The sequence below is a fragment of the Drosophila montana genome, unplaced genomic scaffold, assembly GCF_035044405.1.
Source record: "Drosophila montana isolate Dmon_TW-CO22-7 unplaced genomic scaffold, ASM3504440v1 contig_3218_1, whole genome shotgun sequence".
Classification (NCBI taxonomy): domain Eukaryota; kingdom Metazoa; phylum Arthropoda; class Insecta; order Diptera; family Drosophilidae; genus Drosophila; species Drosophila montana.
Window position 1 is genome coordinate 3,051,336 of NW_026998098.1, and position 16,569 is coordinate 3,067,904.

A 16,569-nucleotide genomic window follows, 5' to 3' on the forward strand; every position below is an offset into this window, starting at 1 on the left:
GTACTTTTTGCGCAACTGCAAACCGCGCTCAGAGTTTATGTTCAGCCCACAAAGGAATATCAATATAATCATAATGCACACAAAAACCACGTCTTTGAGAGTTATGTACAAGCACATACCCTGCAGCTTCGCAAGGGCACTCCAAAGAGATTATAACGTTGGCAGAGTAGTTGTTGCGCAACTTAGAAAGTTGAGCCTACTAAGCAGGTGCTTTTAAGCAGGTGCTAATTGGCCCAATTGAATTACGCGCATTATGCGTGAGCACAAGACATAAACGGCAGCAAAGAGAAACCAAATAAATGCACAACTAATTAGAGAATCGGTAAATTTATGCGTGTGCGTAGCCCAAACCAGACGCAGCTAAATTATTTGGCACGTTTATGGATGCGCCCAGAAGTGGGCTATGAAAATTTGCCACAGATTGAAAATGGTTGCCCGTGGCAACAAACAAGAGCGAGCCGCTCGCTCACTCGCTCGCTCGCTCGCTCTCACTCTCGCGCCTTTGTTGAGACTTTATTATGCTTGCCACATTCGAGTGCCGCTTGGCTTTGTGATAAAGACAATAAATCAGCTCGGATAATGTCAACAGTGAGAGGTCGTTTAAAAGGCGCAGCAACAACAACAAACAACAAACCCCAGACAGACCCCAAGTAGAGTTATTTTTAGTGCTGATGACTTTCTGTTTGTCAACGGAGTCTAAACAGTTTGATGTGTTTTTAATGCCATGGGGATTATCAGGCGCAGCGAAGGCAGGATGATGATGAGTCTATGTCGCCGATACTCTTGTTGTTGTTGTATTTTTGCTACTCCAGCCTTTGACAAACGATATCAACATTGTGCTTTGTCACAAGCACAAGAGGTGTTGACCCCGTCATGGTGTTGGCAAATTAATTAGCTGCCTTTGTCAGCTACAAGCACATCGAAGCTGCAAAGCTTCAAATTTAATTAATCATGGCCATGTGCTGCTCAAATTGCCAAATGCCAAGTTCTTAGCCAACTTTCGCTTAGTTTTCAAGGCATTTTTACATTAACTGCAAACTACAAAGCAGACAAAACTCGACTTCCGTATTCCCAGGGCAATACTTTTTGGCCAAATGACAAGCACTTGCTTTGTATCTGCCACGAAGATCTTAACTACCCTGCGGCTGCTGCTTCACTAGCTTCGAGTTAGAGCATAACTACGCCTCCAGGCACTAAACATTGAGCACTGACTCCGCAGCTCCACAGCCCCGCAGCTTATACAATTAGCTTTGAACGCCCGCAATTATATTGCCACCCACAACTCGGCTGAGCTTCCATTTGTACGGCTGGTTGCCTGGTTTGGCAGCCAACGTACCATAGTCAAAATAAAAACAACACTCGGCTAACAATGAGAACATACTGCATTAAGTGTTCTACATGGCGCGTGGCTGGCTAAAAAAACAACATGCCCAAAATAACAATAGAAATAAAATTGCTGGCCGTATGTTACCCTATTAAAATGGGGTATTAAACAAGCGAAATTCGCATACAACCGATTATGCAATGCTCTATTCACTGTCTAAGGGCGTTCTTGGCTAGGGGATTTTATTTATAAAATTAAAAGCACAGATTATCCGGCTGAGATATTGCGTAATTTAGATTTTCGCGCAACGCCTGACGAAATATTTACAATAAATTAGTTATAAATAGCTTTAAATATATCTGGAATCAATAAACTGATTTTGAACCGTAATAGCTCGAGCTCGAAATGCAATTAATTGTTCTATCCCAAATCGAGTCTTCGACCAACAACAGCCAGACGGAACCCCGAACAAAATCATATTCTTTTTTCAAAAGGTTTTGGTTCATTTTCATTTTATAAAATCATAAATTAAATATTGGATTGTCTTATTATAACTTCAAAAGTGTGACAAGGCTTGAAGCAAAAGCTGTGTTCAAAGCTAAAGCCAGAAAGTTGATTCGAATCCTAAATCGAAAAACCGACAGCTTTGAGTTTTTAATATTTATAGCTGTCTAGTCTGTCTAGGCAATTAGCTAGCGAAAAATTTAATATCGAATACATTGGAGATATCCCGTCTTATTCTATTAGCTTGCCAGATGACGCATACAACTTTAGGCCAAGAACCACTTTTGCAGCACCTTTTTATAACAAACTTAGTAGTTTTCTTAAACTCTAATTCCCTAATTCTTTAATTTGCTATTGAGCATGTTGCAGAATGCAACACTTAGGTAACAAGCCAGCTTAACACTTGCCCTGACAGACAGGGTATCAAAAAAGGACAACGGAAACCCTAATCGCACGTGGCGCCTCGACGACAAGTGTGCTACAACATTTTGCAGGCCATATTTTTAATGCCGTTCGCAGCTGTCGCCAACAGTGGCCACTGGCCACTGAAGGATTTTATTTTTGGACACGCCGAAAAGCGCTTGAAAAACGCGTCGTCTGTCCCCGGCAGCGACCGACGGCCGGCTTAAGTGCATGGGTGTGAAATATGTAAGAGCAAGAGGTTGGGGCACCACCAACGCACCACCCCACCGCCGCACCGCCCACAGGCGAGAGGCGACACAATGGCGTGGCGCTGACAATGTGTCGAGTTCTGCGGCGGCGGTTCACTTCTGTCTGCACTTGTTCAAACTTTGACAAGGATCCCGCAGTCAGAGCAAAGACTGTGGCCGACACTTCAAGCGAGAGAAAAATCAACACTAAAAAAACGGAAAAAAAAGGAAATGTGAAAGGAGACAAAACGTGAATGAATTTTCACTCTTCAGCCAGCGCATGGTCTATATTGATTTTTGGAATGGCAATCGGAGTCAATGCTAATTTACAATTTGTATGCAGGCAGAAATTAAAGCAAAGGATGAGCTAAAATGGTTAAAACTGATCCGTGTTAGATGTCTTGCCAGCTTAGCTCATCCCCTTTCAGTTTATTTACGCTCAACTATGATAGAAATTCATGTATAAGACCCAGTTTGGGCAAATAGGCATCAGGCACCATCTGCATCATTTTCTCATTGCCGCTGTTGCGCAACTTTTCCACATCCTTCAGTCTGTTAACACCCGTTCCCACGAAAAGTGATTGAAATCCATTGTAATGCGCAAACAGTATATCTGTTGAAAGACTGCAAGCACACAAAAAAAAAAACAAATAGACAGAAAAATGCATTACCCGATTGTATACACGGTATACCCTGTACCCACTAATAGTGGGTACAAAAGGGCAGATAGGTTTTGTGTAAGAATTTGTAACAAGCCAAAGGAGGTTTCTGCGAAGCTGTAAGGCTCATATATTCTTAATCAGACCGCAATTTGTAAAAGCAAGTCGATTTTGCAAACTAAAAAATCTAGAGACTAGAGAACGAGCTTATCTAATCTATCAATTGTTATCGATAAATATCGATTTTAACATTTTAAAGCGCAGTCCAAAGAGTAAGACCTAGAGGCACAAAATTTGGTATGAAGATCTTGAATATTTTACTTTTTAGATGCTCCATTCCACTTCAACTTTAAAAATTATGTGACCTATTTAAGTGCTGAAAATTGCATACAGATCGGACAATATACACCGAAGTTATTAAAGAACGCAATTCCAACGGGAGTCTGAGAGATTAAGCTGAGTGAAGAGAGCAGAGTGCGTGTGTGTGTATCTGTGTACTTATATACTAAAAAATAATATTCGAATGCTTCTGCAGACAAAACTATTTTGTATATCGAGATATTTTAAATAAACTCGACATTTACAAGTAATACTATGCACCTCGTAAATATGCAAAATCCTTTCAACATCGGACAACTATATCATAGTAGGTTATTGTATGTAGGTTATTGTATGTAGGTTATTGTATGACATTTACGATCTTCACTATTCTCACATATATGCAAAAGGCAAATATCTAAAAGGTTTTATAATCTCCGACGTGCCGAAGATATAGTTACTTTCTCGTTAAACTTACGTATCGCCGACCATTAGTGTAGTTTCCGGATTTATAAGACCACAATTAATTGGCTCCCTTAATAACCAGGGATTGGGTTTGCCCATAATAAGCGGCTTGCGTCCACTTACAGTTTTAATCGCCGCTATCATTGCCCCTGCCCCAATAATGACACGATTATTGGCAATGGGGTAGATCGAGTCCATGCAAGTGCCCAGGAAGAGGATTTTACGATTTTGCAGATAATTGCAAGCTCTGATTATGGTGGACACATTGAAGGTGTCATCCTTGCCAACAACAACTGCACCAACATCCGGATCCATTACCATTTCCACAGATATTTGATGCATGGGCTTCTGCTGCTGCTCGGGCTCAACGGTAAAAGAACAGATTTTCAACTTGGCCAGCTCCTCGGTAATGCCAACATCGCCCACAACATACACCTTCCTTTGAAAATTTTTGGTCGTCAAATAGTTGGCTATGGACAGTGATGAGCTAAGCATATGACTCTTGTCTATCTCGAGGCCCAGATTGTTGGCCTTCTTCACCAGACTATCGCAGGACATTGACGAGTTATTGGTCACAATAAAGTTGCGCCTTCCACTTGCCCCCATCTGATTGAAAGCCTCCACGGCGCCATCGATCGCCTTATCAAAGTGCCACAGCACTCCATCCGCATCGAACACAACGGTCTCAAAGGCGCTCAGCCACTGTCGCACACGTTGCTTGGGTATTGTTGTCAGGTTGGTGCAGCTCTGCTTGAACATTGTTGACGCACGAAATCCAGTATACAATTCAAATGCGCATTTCTGTATTTACTCGATCCGAAAATTCAAAATTTGTTGTCTGCCTTTACTAGACAACAAAGCACTCTACAACTAGTTTAGGCAGCACATTTATTTGCCCCCTTTTTTAGACTCGTCCAAATAGTGCAAAAGAGTATATTTTGGCTTTGTGCTAAAAGCGTTCGTCTTTGATTATTATTATTTTTTATTATTATTATTATTAACTATTCATGTCGAGATTATGTTGTGCTTATCAATTGGAATTGTGTAAAAACACTATTGAAGTGTGTCTTAAAATGTAAAATGAATACAAGTTTATATTCGCGTCAGATACAGTGCTCACACAATATAGTCACGCCTACTGGGGGGAAAATCGATATCTTTTATAGTTTTAGAGCAAGAGGGGTCAAATTTGGAATGAAGTCTGTACATGAACTAGCCTTCACCCATGGGAAAATCGTAAATATCTGTATCTCTTTATATTTTTTTAAATGTCATATTGGAACATAGACAAATACCTTGCGCCCTAATGCAATTTTCTTAATTGTTTTGCATTTCAAATTTTAACTATTTATACTCTTTACCCATTGAAAATGGGTTTAAAAAGGGTAAATTGGTTTTGTGCAAATGATACAGGCAGAAGAAGGCATGTCCGATTCCATTAAGTATATATTTCGTTGATCAGAACGACGAATCGATTTAGCCATATCCACCAGTCTGTCCGTCTTTCTGTCTGTTCGGCTGTCCGTTAGTATGAGCTAGAGAATATCACTTAAAATGTACATTCTCCCATACCCTATGCAGAACGAGCTTATTATATTTTGTCAATAACTCGTCACAGTTCTACAATATGGATAAAAATCGATCTTAAGCATAACTCAAAATGTATGATAGATAGATAAATAGATCCGCCAAATTTGGAATGTAGGCTTTCGTGTAGTAACTCAGATTCTAAATTTCAGTTTTTGCATAACTTCCCCATGCCCCAAAATTTAGAAAAAAATATGATTTAAATAATACAAAGCGTTTTATCCCCTTAGTTAAAATATTATATTGACAAAGAGGTACAACAGTGTATTTTGTAGTCGAGCACATGCTTTCTTGTTATATACATTCATACAGTGTAAACATAGAATTGGTCATTTCGAATGCACCCATTTTGGATATTTCAGCATATCTTTATTCGACTATATACACACATATGAGCGAGCTTTTACATATATATGTATTGCTGGAGAAGTTTGAATTAACCATTTTTGGAGGGTAGGAACTTAAGCAAATCCGCAAGCTTGGGTATAAAAAGATCGGGAATTTGCTGGTACATCAGTGGCTTCTTGGACTCCCGTGCCTTAGCGACATCCTTGAGACTACTGTTGCCAGTGCCCACCAGAAGAGTCTGAAAGCCGCAATGGTAGCCAAACAGAATATCCGTATACAAACTAAGGAAATCAGTTAATCAAAAGCAGATTGGAGCACCTAATGAAACATCAGCTTACGTATCGCCAACCATGAGAGTGCGCTCCGGCTTAATTAGGCCCTCACGTATCAGATGCAAGACGATGTAGGTATTGGGCTTGCCGCAGGTAAACGGTGGACGTTTGACTACCGCCTGCACGGCAGAAACCATGACGCCAGCGCCAGGCGTAAAGCGTTCCGGAGTCACAGGAAATGAATGATCATAATTGGTAGCCAGGAATAGTACCTTAGGGTTGCGTAAATAGCAGCACGCTTTCGCCAGTTTAAAGGCATTGAAATTGACATCAATGCCCACGGCAACGGCACCTACAGCAGAATCCATATGCATTTGTTCGACATACTGGCGCATTGGAGTTCCCACAGCGGGGGGCTCGTCCATTGGCAGCGACTCAATGCCAAGGGCTGTCAGCTCATCGGCGATGCCCTGACCGCCGACAATGTAGACCTTGCCCTTAAATTTACGCTCCTGCAGATAGCGAGCCAGTGCACCCGATGAAGACAGTATCTCGTCCTCGGCTATGAGCAGGTCCATGCCCTGGGCCTTGCACCAAAGTTTTTGCCGCGACGAAGCCGAATGATTTGTGCAGATGAGCGCACGTTTGCCCATGCCACGCAAGGCATTGAATGTCTCTGGTGCTCCTGGGATCGGTTTGTCCGAACTCCAGAGCACCCCATCCGCATCGAAGATCATCGTGTCGAAGGTTTTCAGCCATTGCTGCACACTGAACCTGTTCAAGGCCATCAGCTGGCAGACGCCCTTCTTTATTTGAATGCTGGGTATTGATGTATTCATAACCGAAGCTGGGAGCACTGTGTGTTGACTAGTTAATATTTTATTCTAATAATAATTTTTCTCCTCTTTTTTTTTGTTTAGTTTTAGACAGTTTCGTTTATAAAACCTTGTAAGTGTGCTACAACTAAAACATGGATCACTGCTTGTTAAATGGAAAACTGTTTTTATGATGAAAACATATTTTCATATGGAAGTCTTCAGACTTGAGTCTTGTATGCGTGAAAACTCCAGGGAAGGAGGACTAAATATGAAGTCCCAATGCAAAGTTATATTTGCCACGAACTTTTAAGAAGTTCAGTGGTAGATATATTATCGTCATTTAAGGGGCGAAAATGGGCGCGGCGAACCTTAACAATGTTCATGGAGTTACTGACAGTTACATAGGCTTAAAATACTTGGGAATTACAAAATCCACTCTCAGGAATGTTAACGGTACCTTTAAATATATAACCATAACACAAAAACTCTTAAGAGCAGCTTTCATAATTTAAAAGTAGTTTAGTTTAAGCATTAACCAAATAACTTAAGGTTAGTTAAGCTTAAACTACTTGCGAATTACAAAAACTACGCTCTTGACTTATAATGGTGCAATAATACATTTTTTCTCTACGTAGCATCTTTATTTAACATTAACATAGAGAGAAAAAAGATTACTTTAACATTAATATTGTAAAGATTAGTTTTTATAATTCCCAAGTAGTTAAAGCTTAAGTTAACTACTTACGAGCCACAAAAGCTACTCTTTAGAATGTTAATATTATGGTAATTGTCCTTTCTTACTGTAACATCAACCCACAAAGAGTAGCTTTTGTGATTCCCAAGTAGTTTAAGCCTAAGTAACTGTCAGTTATTTTGCTAATGACAGCTAATTTAGATTAGTCAGTTCTTCGCAGCTCTAATGTCAAACAAATTATACAAAAAGGCACCGTTTTCTCTGTCCTGGCATTAATAAGAGTCTTGTCGCAACTTATCAGCGTAAAGTCAAGTTCTGTTGAAATTTGTAACTTTGCCAGGAGAGTAGCTTAGCGCTTTGTCGCGCAGCTAGACATTGGCTGACAATGGTCACCGAGGAGCCGCCTGCAAGGTCATCGCTGCCGCATTTAATTCACTAAACTTTGCACATTTGTTATTTGGGCTGAAGAGCCGAGTGTTGCGGTCCGGTTGCCCGCTGAGCATTGGCGCAACTTTTAATTGAGCGCAATGGAATGGCCAAAGCCAACTTGAAAGAAGAATCGCAACAGGAAGAGGCGCTTTTAAGTGTGCTGTCCAAATCGTTGGGCCGTCTGTCAGCATCAGGCTCTGGGCACCCGCGGCGCCAATTAAATTGGCATTTGACTTGGGTGTTGTTGTTATTCTGGCTCTCAGCTTAAGCGTGTCCAAGAGCCGACACTTGTCCAGCCGCACCTTAGCATTGATTCATTAAACCGTGTTTGCTCGCCGGCTTTTTGGCTTTGGAATTCGCATAAATCCGCAGCAATTTAGCGGATTTTTTAGGCTGCGTGTCGTTAGTCGTGTCAAATGGCCGCCAGCCATTGCTTAAGCATATCGTGAAAGCGCGAACCATTTGGAGCAGCAAGCCGCAAATTAGACAACCAAATTTAGAGGCCTGTTAGGCCTTTAATGGCAAACCCACAAGAACTTTTCGTTAGCAGCTGAAAAGTATGCTTTAAAAAGTGTACCACAATTATGGACCCTAAACTCAATGAATTAAGCAGAAGCATCTACTCTTTGGAGTTGTGAATTAGTTGTAGCCTCTTTGCGTTTAATATTAGAATATTAAAGTTTTTTTTTTAATTACAGATACAGTCAGCAAGTCTCTCCAAAACTCCGTCGTTGACACAGAACTTTGAGAGATTTTAGTTTCCGAAACAATCAACGAGTCGGCTGTTTGTTAATCAAGCATTATTGCTGCTCTATGGGTATATGTCAGCCTGCAGCATTGACCCTTTTGTCAATTTGATCAATTAAATACATATTTAATGCACGCTTTATGTATAATTAAAGCATGTGCACGGCCTCAATTTGAATTGTACTTCATAACAAAACACAAGTCCTTCACCAATTCAATAAAACAAAAACTGGGAGCGATTATATAAATTTTTTTTGCCAAATGGCATCATTGTGGTCGAATGATTTTGTGGGCTTTTGTTTGCTAATATTTTACCAGAGATTCTCTTAAATACAATTTTGGTTATTAAATCCAATGAAAAGCGTCAAAAGGAGTATCAGAATTCTCAGAAAATATGTATAATTTTTATTCTGCTCATTGGTTTTATTTAATGTGTTTTTTGCTTTGGAGGTGATTTTGACCAAATACTATTACTAGAAGTTTTAAGCCAACCGAAATAAATTCCTGTGGATTTGTTTGGGAGATATTTTGTTAAAATTTAAAAACATTTAAACAGAAAAGTAGAAAAAATATTTTGATTGCTTTCCAGCGTTTGTTTCTATGAAAGCTACCAAAAAACTCGCCTAATTAATAACTTAAATTTCTGAGTTTGGCAACAAACCATAGAAAAATATAAACGTTTTACATAAATACATAAATGCCAGCTGATTCGGCTCTTCAAGAACTAATTGGATATAAAATACATATAATTTTTATAGGCAAATAAATCAGCCTACCGCAAAGTGTAAATCGTAATAAAAGCTTAATAATCATAATAATAATCATAATTAATTAAATCAAGGGTATATCAAATAGGTAATTAATTAAATTTCATATGAATTCAAAATGTTAGCCAAGCCCAACGAATTTGATTGATTTATTGATTTGGCAGCCAGGTAAACAGAGCCCGGGCCCAAACAAAGGCCCAGGACTAGTGAAGCAGTGAAAAACGTTTGTTTTAAGAACTTCTTGCTAATTTCTTTGAACAAAATCGCTTTTATTTTCCGTTAGCATGCTTTCCAGGCAGTTTATCAAAAATGCGCTTCCCTTGAATAAAAAAAGGAAAAAATACTGTAACAAAACCCAAATTGAACAGACAAAGTTTGTGAAGACTATTGCGGCTGCTTTGGGTGTTCATATTTAAGGCCAGGTAGTTGTCAATAAGTCCCAGCGCCAAGCTGGCAAGAAATGGGGCAAAAAGCGAAACTTTTTTATTAAGTTTAACAAGACGAAGTTAATTTCTTTGGCGCGAGTGTTAATGTACTTCGTTTCTAATTAATACCTTGAAGACTTGAGCAAATTGACAGCAGCAAAATAAGGCAAAAATTAACTTGATTTATATGTTAATTACGCAGCTTGCAACTCGGCGCTGAGCAATTACAATACTTGTGGAGGCACACAGTTGGAATTTAAGTTTTGCTGTTAAATGTCGACTGCGGCTGTGTTGTCACTCGCCACTAATCGGACGACAGAAGGCAGACACAATGGCAACAGCTTTAAATTATCGAACGGCCATGCATAAATCATGCGCAGATATCATCATTTTCTCAACTTCTTCTCTAGTAGAGGCAGCACAAATCACAGGGACTCAAGTATGGTTGCCGTTGTTGTGATTGATTTTGCTTTTACGCAATTCCAATTGTCGGATGAAAACAATCTGTCTGAATGAATGCCACACAGGCATGATAAAGCATTCCCTTAGTATTGCAGTTTCTGTTAGAAAATCATCAGAAAATTACAATTTTGGTTTAAGTTTCAATACCGAACTATGTTGAGCTTCCTTAGTGAAAGCTTTAGTTATTTGCAACGCGCAGAAGATTAAAATAGAGCTCCGAAATTGCGCTAGATTTCGTTTTACACAATTTCCTCGCTTACTAGTGGCCGTGGGCAAAAAATCGCAACATTTTTTGTGAATGGACTTCAAAAGCGACAAAAATAGAAGCACACAGAACATTCAGTAAAATGAAGTCTTTCATTTAACCTGAGGTAAGATTTACTACCCATGCACGTATGTGACAAGTTAAACATAGGATAACGAGTCGAAATCCGTCAACTAGACGTACTTTAAGTTTTTTCAATTCTTTTCATTACCAACTGAATGCATGTTGGGCGTCATTTGACATTTGAGATTTGGCTCATTTAGCCTCTGTTGAGCGATGGTCACAGCAGCCGGTTGCTATGCAACTCAGCAGATTTTGGTTTTTAAGAGCTAGATAAAAAAGCATATTCATATTTTCTGATAGGCAAGCAGCCTACCCTTTTATTAATCAAGAAAATCTTTTGAATTAAGCAACTCCTGCGATCAATACTACTTAGATTGCATTTCAATTCCGATTGAGATATGAGAATTGGGTTAAAATAGTTTCAAAGCGTATTTCAGCTTTGCACAGGAACAGGAAGAGGACCTTTCAATGTCAAAGTGTTACTGATATCATCACCAAATGACCCTCGGAAAGGGTATACAATTTCCAGCTATTTCTGCAGACGCTGCATAGCTGTGTCAACTAACTAGCAAACTGTGCGCCACATAAGAGGTAAATGCAAAATGCAACAGAAGCTTCCATGACGATTAAATGCCTGTGGCGCACATTGCGTATGAACAATACCAAAGCGCAGCAAAGCCCTTAGGGCGTGACAGATTAGCTTTCGGGTTTGTGGAGGGAGAGAGATAGAGAGAGAGAGGGAGAGAAATGGAGCGAGAGGGAGCCCAACACGCTATCGGCGACGGAAAGGACCACTGCAAAACTTCTAGATTTTATTTGGCAGCTTTCAAAATACAAATAAAATATATTAAGGTCGTATACAAATAAAATATTTAAAGGTCGTAACTAAATCAACACAAATTTTTTTTATGTTTTTTTCATCGAACAAAAAAGAAACCGAAAGACAAAACTGGACAGCAAAAAAAATCATAAAGCTTCACTCGACATTCAAAGAATTTAATTTGAGACATAGCAAAGGTATCAAAAAAAACGAAATTCAAAGTGCAGCTCGCCAATTTTTTGCCTTTTACGCAAATTATAATTAATCAACTACTGGGAGCGCATACAATACATAAATGCAAGCAATTATACAGTAAAAAGAGAAAAATAACCATAACATTTTTCCAACCAAGGTATGAATTCATTATTGAAAGCCCATGGAAAAACTAAGGTAGCACTTGGCTGGCTCATTTTTCATATGGGTGCTTGCACACAATTTCAAATACTATGAATATTCATTTCAAGCACCTATGCCAGCAAAAATGATGAATAGCAGGTGAAAATTCTATAAGGTTGCGCTTGGAACTTTTTATATATATCCAGAACTAGATACCCACTAGGAAATCAAGAAAAAACTTTAATTAAATTTCGGAAGGTTAAAAAAACTGCAAACTCATGTTTGAGAAGCCAGACCCTTAAGTCAACAGAAAAAAGTCGGGTTCCTCTGATATCCATGCAACCCCTGGTAGCTCCAGCTCCTATTCTTGTTCTACAGACGCTACAAAGACTCCTGTGACAACTCTTTTGCGGCAGTTACAGGGTATAATTATATCTTAGTCAATTTCAAACTGTTTGGTTGAGCAGTTGAGCAAACAACTGACAGCGCGAGGATATCACAAGAATAATATCTGATGAGTGTAATTTTAGATACGAATATGCATTTTTATCTGTGTCAGGGATATCGAGGCTTAATTTCCAGCGAATATACTTATTAAATATTTACGCACTCGTGTATTGTATGATTAAACGAAGCCCCGAACATGCAACGTCAATCATTGTAATTTATAACGTAGTCAACGCAAACTTCAAGCCATAATTTCCGCTTATATGCAATAAGTGCAAACGTTTCGGTTGCGCCACGTATCTGTATCTGGTTGCCACAATTCGTGGAGCCAACCAGCGCACATGTGTATTTGCTTTTATTTTCTGTTTTCGGTTCGCTGTTGCCATTGCCATTTGCATTCGTGTCCGGCGGCGACTGGCCAAACAAACTGCCGCTCGTATCATAAATCATTTTAGCCACGCTCACAGAGATAGGGCGACAGACTGAGCATTGATTTAAGGGCGTGGCAAATGGCCTAGTTGCAGTTTTTTATTATAGTATGTTTTTGCTAGCCACAGCCAAATGCGTTAAATGCTTCGGCCCTGTGCTAGCCAGAACCCGGCAAGTAGACGTCATGCTACCCTGTCTAATCAGCCGGCGTACCACATGGCGTATGATTATGGGAACGTGTACTGACCCACTTAGTTAGCCAGTTTAAGCCACGGCCACCGTTAATGGCAATTTAATAAAGCAAATTGTGCTCCTGTTGCGAATGGTTGGCCGTATTTGGTCGACGCACATCCGCAACCGCAGATGGCCCGTCCCGTCCGTTCCGCCCGTTCATCGTTAATCAATTAACTTGGCCGCTTTTTATATGATTGCTCGCAAGTGCTCGCATGCCCTTCCATGCGAAGCCCCGCCACGCGCAAATATAATTAATGATCAAGTGTCAACAAGAAGCGTCAATAATCTCCAATATCTTATATACTATATATGTACTTATTATGTATGTAGTCTTTAGTATTGTACTATGTAGTATGTCGCGTATTGCAGCGTATTGAATTTCATTTGGCCAATGCGTAATTGCCAACGCGTGTCCAACTTTTTACCAAGGCTGCCAACTTTCGGATTAAGATACATACTCTCACTTTGACTAAACTAAAAGCAACCGGAAGTAACTGGCTTCAAAGCCACGCGCCAACTGGCGTCCATTCAGTGTTACTAGAAATGTTAATACGTTTTTGTTGTTTCCAATATTTACTCTATTTACGCCTCACAGTTTCAGATTGGCAGCACTGCATTTTCAGGGTGACCATACATATGCGTATACATATTCTTAGAGCTCTTTCGTCTTTCGTCTGATCATTTTGCTTTTAATTTTTGTTCTCTCTCAAATGTGCAAAAATTATTGGCAGCAATTTGTTTTCTGTGTATATATATATATATATATAATTCTTTAACCTTTTTCGCCTTTTTGCTGAGCATATTACTTTAATCTATTTTTCTTTCTAAAGTACATAAACGATTGGCAGCACTGTCTCCTCAGTCTGACAATTCGTTTATATTTCGACTTACTTACACTATATTAGTTCTTTAATCGTTCACAATTAAATTATGTAAAAAATGTACAGCTTTTTTATAGCAGATGCCACGCTGCAGTCCTCGCCTCAGTATTTTCAGTCAATAATAAATAATAATATACGAAATTATAGAAAGAATAAAAAGACTCACCAGCATTGACGCCTACTGCACCTTCAGGGTGACCCTATATTTATTTCCTCGAGTTGTTTCACCTTTCCTATAATCATTTTGCACTTATTATTTACTCCCTTCCAATGAGCCCACTTGACTGGCAGCACTGCGCCTACAGTGTGACCTTTGTTACCGTTTTGAACCGTTCGTTTGTTATATATTAATTCATTCATCCATTCAGCATTTAATTTAGAGTATTATAATTTATTGCAGTTACCAAGCTGTTGCCTCTGTCCTCACCTCACTCATGCGCTCACACTTGGCAGCAGAGACCCTACGTGTTCTTAAACAAATATACCTAATTATAAAAGAAAGAAACTCACCTTTAGAAACGTTATTACAAATATTTTCTATATTTATTGCTTTGCAGCTTTACTTACCTGCAACGCCTCACTTCCTCTCGTCCAAATGATCTGAAGAAGTCCAGTGTGACCATTCACTTATCAGCGCAATTATAATGTAATTCTCAGTATTTTTATCTCTGGTTGTTTTGTGTTTTTGGGGTGACCATTCGTTTATAGAATAACTACAGTAGTTACAGCGAACTTGATCCATATATATTCACTTGACTTTTTCCAATTCATTCTTTTATAAAGAATCTTGTCGGGGTTAAACAGCTCATTGTAAAATGTATAGGCATTTAAGAAATTTCACTTGACTTAATTCAGTCTTAAATATTTCTAACAGAGCCAATTAAATGGGCTTTATTCCACTACTTAAAAGGCGTTTCCTTTGTTAAGCTAATGCTTTATAGATATTTACGAGGCAGCAGCTAAAAGCCTCAAAATCTTCTACCATGTGCCATGTGATGCTCCAGTTAACAAAATGGCCAAGTACTTATGCTCAGTGCCCCACACTCTGTTCCTTCTGCAACGCTCGGCAGCTAATTTGTTGATCATTTTTCTTACCAGTGGGTGGCTGGCAATGACGTCTTTATGGATGCCAACCAACGGAGGCGGCTGCAACTATCGACAAAACTTTTTAGTGGCTTACCCGGACAATTTATGAGCTTCGTGCATTTATCTTGTAATTAAAAAATAGAATACCCTTTAAATGCTGATTTATATGCAAGCAGGACAACTTTCCCACCAGTGCTTAATGTTACATATTTTATGACTACAATTCTAGTATATACGCGACACGACTATACTATGTACTACCCTTTATGAATGTCAATGTGTCAGTCAGTTTATTGTTGCACTGTGCGCGGCTCATCCCATTTGAACTTTAGTTAAAGTCCTTGATGTGCGTATACTATATGCGACACATGTGCCTGCAACACCAACAGCCCATTCATGTATGCGGCTTTTATGGCAGGGACCAAAGCTGTCACTTATTAGATATGCCATAAAAATGTACTTAGTCTTTTAGGGCCTGCAAAGCTGCTTAATTTTTAATTTTAATTCGAAAATTGTTCTGTTTCTCATTCAGTTTAAATAGCCCAAAAACTGTGCAACCTCATCTGGTCATTTCAGATGTCATTTAATTGTGCTATAAATTGGGGTGCATTTTATTCTAAGAACGAATTTACTGGCGAGTCGAAAAGAAAAATGCTTTGGCTTGCCCTTAACATGCAATCGCAGTAAATTTCATTCAGCGTACAGATACAGACACACAAACAAAAACATGCACGCCTCAGCTGCTTACTTTGCAGTGGTTTTTCTTCACAGTCCCTAAGCCTCAGACTATGAATAATTCATTCTTAAATAATTTCTATATTTACTTTCCAACCATCATAAAACTTTTACGGCATATTTATAGCAGTTAAATGCGTTAATATACCCAAAATCAAGACAATCATATTTGGTATATAGGTTTGAATGAAAGGAGATATATGGAAAGAGCTCCCATTATTATCGATATCAGTTTGAAAAACCTGACTATCGATAACTATTGATCAGAGGAAAACGGGCAAGTTTATCGAAAAGAAATACCCTGTACACATTATTAATGAGAAACTAAATTTCTAAGTATCTAGCTAAAATATTATTGGCATGACCGTGATGTTGATCAAGTATATATACTATTTACCTAAGCCCCAGACCATGAATAATTGGATTAAAAGGAAACTAATTTTCCTGGTCGCCAGCTCAACTATTCTCGACCCTACCGTTTATGTTGATCAAGAATATACATATATTTACTTAATGGGAATCGATGATGCTGATTATTTCCTACACACTCCAGTTTATCCATTTACAGTGTACTTTTACAAGTTGCTGTTCGTTTACACACATATTTTGTATGTTGAATGTTTACTAAAAACATTTCATTTGGCCTCGAACAAATAAGGAATTCTCAGTTCAATTGGTAAAAATACTAAACAGCAAAAGTTTTAGCAGTATGCACTGCAGGCCCTCAATGCCCACCAAGCTCTGGTCGTTGGGGCGTATAATTAAGAAAGTTTGCATACATCTAGGCGCACAGGATAAGCCATC

At 39.0% G+C, this 16,569-nt stretch overlaps 2 protein-coding genes and 1 long non-coding RNA gene across 3 annotated transcripts; 1 reads left to right on the top strand and 2 right to left on the bottom strand.

The window, feature by feature from the left end:
* Positions 1–2,810: 2,810 nt before the first annotated feature.
* On the bottom strand, positions 2,811–4,990 carry LOC135433485 (glycerol-3-phosphate phosphatase). Its single transcript, XM_064689588.1, has 2 exons — positions 3,934–4,990; positions 2,811–3,102 (listed from the first exon to the last, which is right to left on the bottom strand). Exons 1-2 carry the CDS (start codon positions 4,677–4,679, stop codon positions 2,922–2,924), a joined length of 927 nt encoding a protein of 308 aa, XP_064545658.1. The 5' UTR covers positions 4,680–4,990; the 3' UTR covers positions 2,811–2,921.
* An 849-nt stretch (positions 4,991–5,839) lies between these two features.
* LOC135433487 (glycerol-3-phosphate phosphatase) lies at positions 5,840–7,085 on the bottom strand. The gene is made up of 2 exons (XM_064689590.1): positions 6,194–7,085; positions 5,840–6,136 (listed from the first exon to the last, which is right to left on the bottom strand). The coding sequence occupies exons 1-2, from the start codon at positions 6,964–6,966 to the stop codon at positions 5,944–5,946; spliced, it is 966 nt and encodes a 321-aa protein (XP_064545660.1). The 5' UTR covers positions 6,967–7,085; the 3' UTR covers positions 5,840–5,943.
* A 4,726-nt stretch (positions 7,086–11,811) lies between these two features.
* On the top strand, positions 11,812–13,708 carry LOC135433657 (uncharacterized). Its single transcript, XR_010437122.1, has 3 exons — positions 11,812–11,969; positions 13,433–13,596; positions 13,659–13,708. It is a non-coding gene; the product is annotated as an uncharacterized LOC135433657 (long non-coding RNA).
* Positions 13,709–16,569: the final 2,861 nt, after the last annotated feature.

Bases quoted from the DNA above. Each gene is read 5' to 3' on its own strand.
- LOC135433487 (XM_064689590.1), bottom strand. From the start codon at position 6,966: ATGAATACATCAATACCCAGCATTCAAATAAAGAAGGGCGTCTGCCAG. The intron at 6,137-6,193 runs GTAAGCTGATGT...TGATTTCCTTAG, and splicing joins ACTCTCATGGTTGGCGATAC to TTTGTATACGGATATTCTGT.
- LOC135433485 (XM_064689588.1), bottom strand. From the start codon at position 4,679: ATGTTCAAGCAGAGCTGCACCAACCTGACAACAATACCCAAGCAACGT. The intron at 3,103-3,933 runs GTAAGTTTAACG...GTGTGCTTGCAG, and splicing joins ACACTAATGGTCGGCGATAC to TCTTTCAACAGATATACTGT.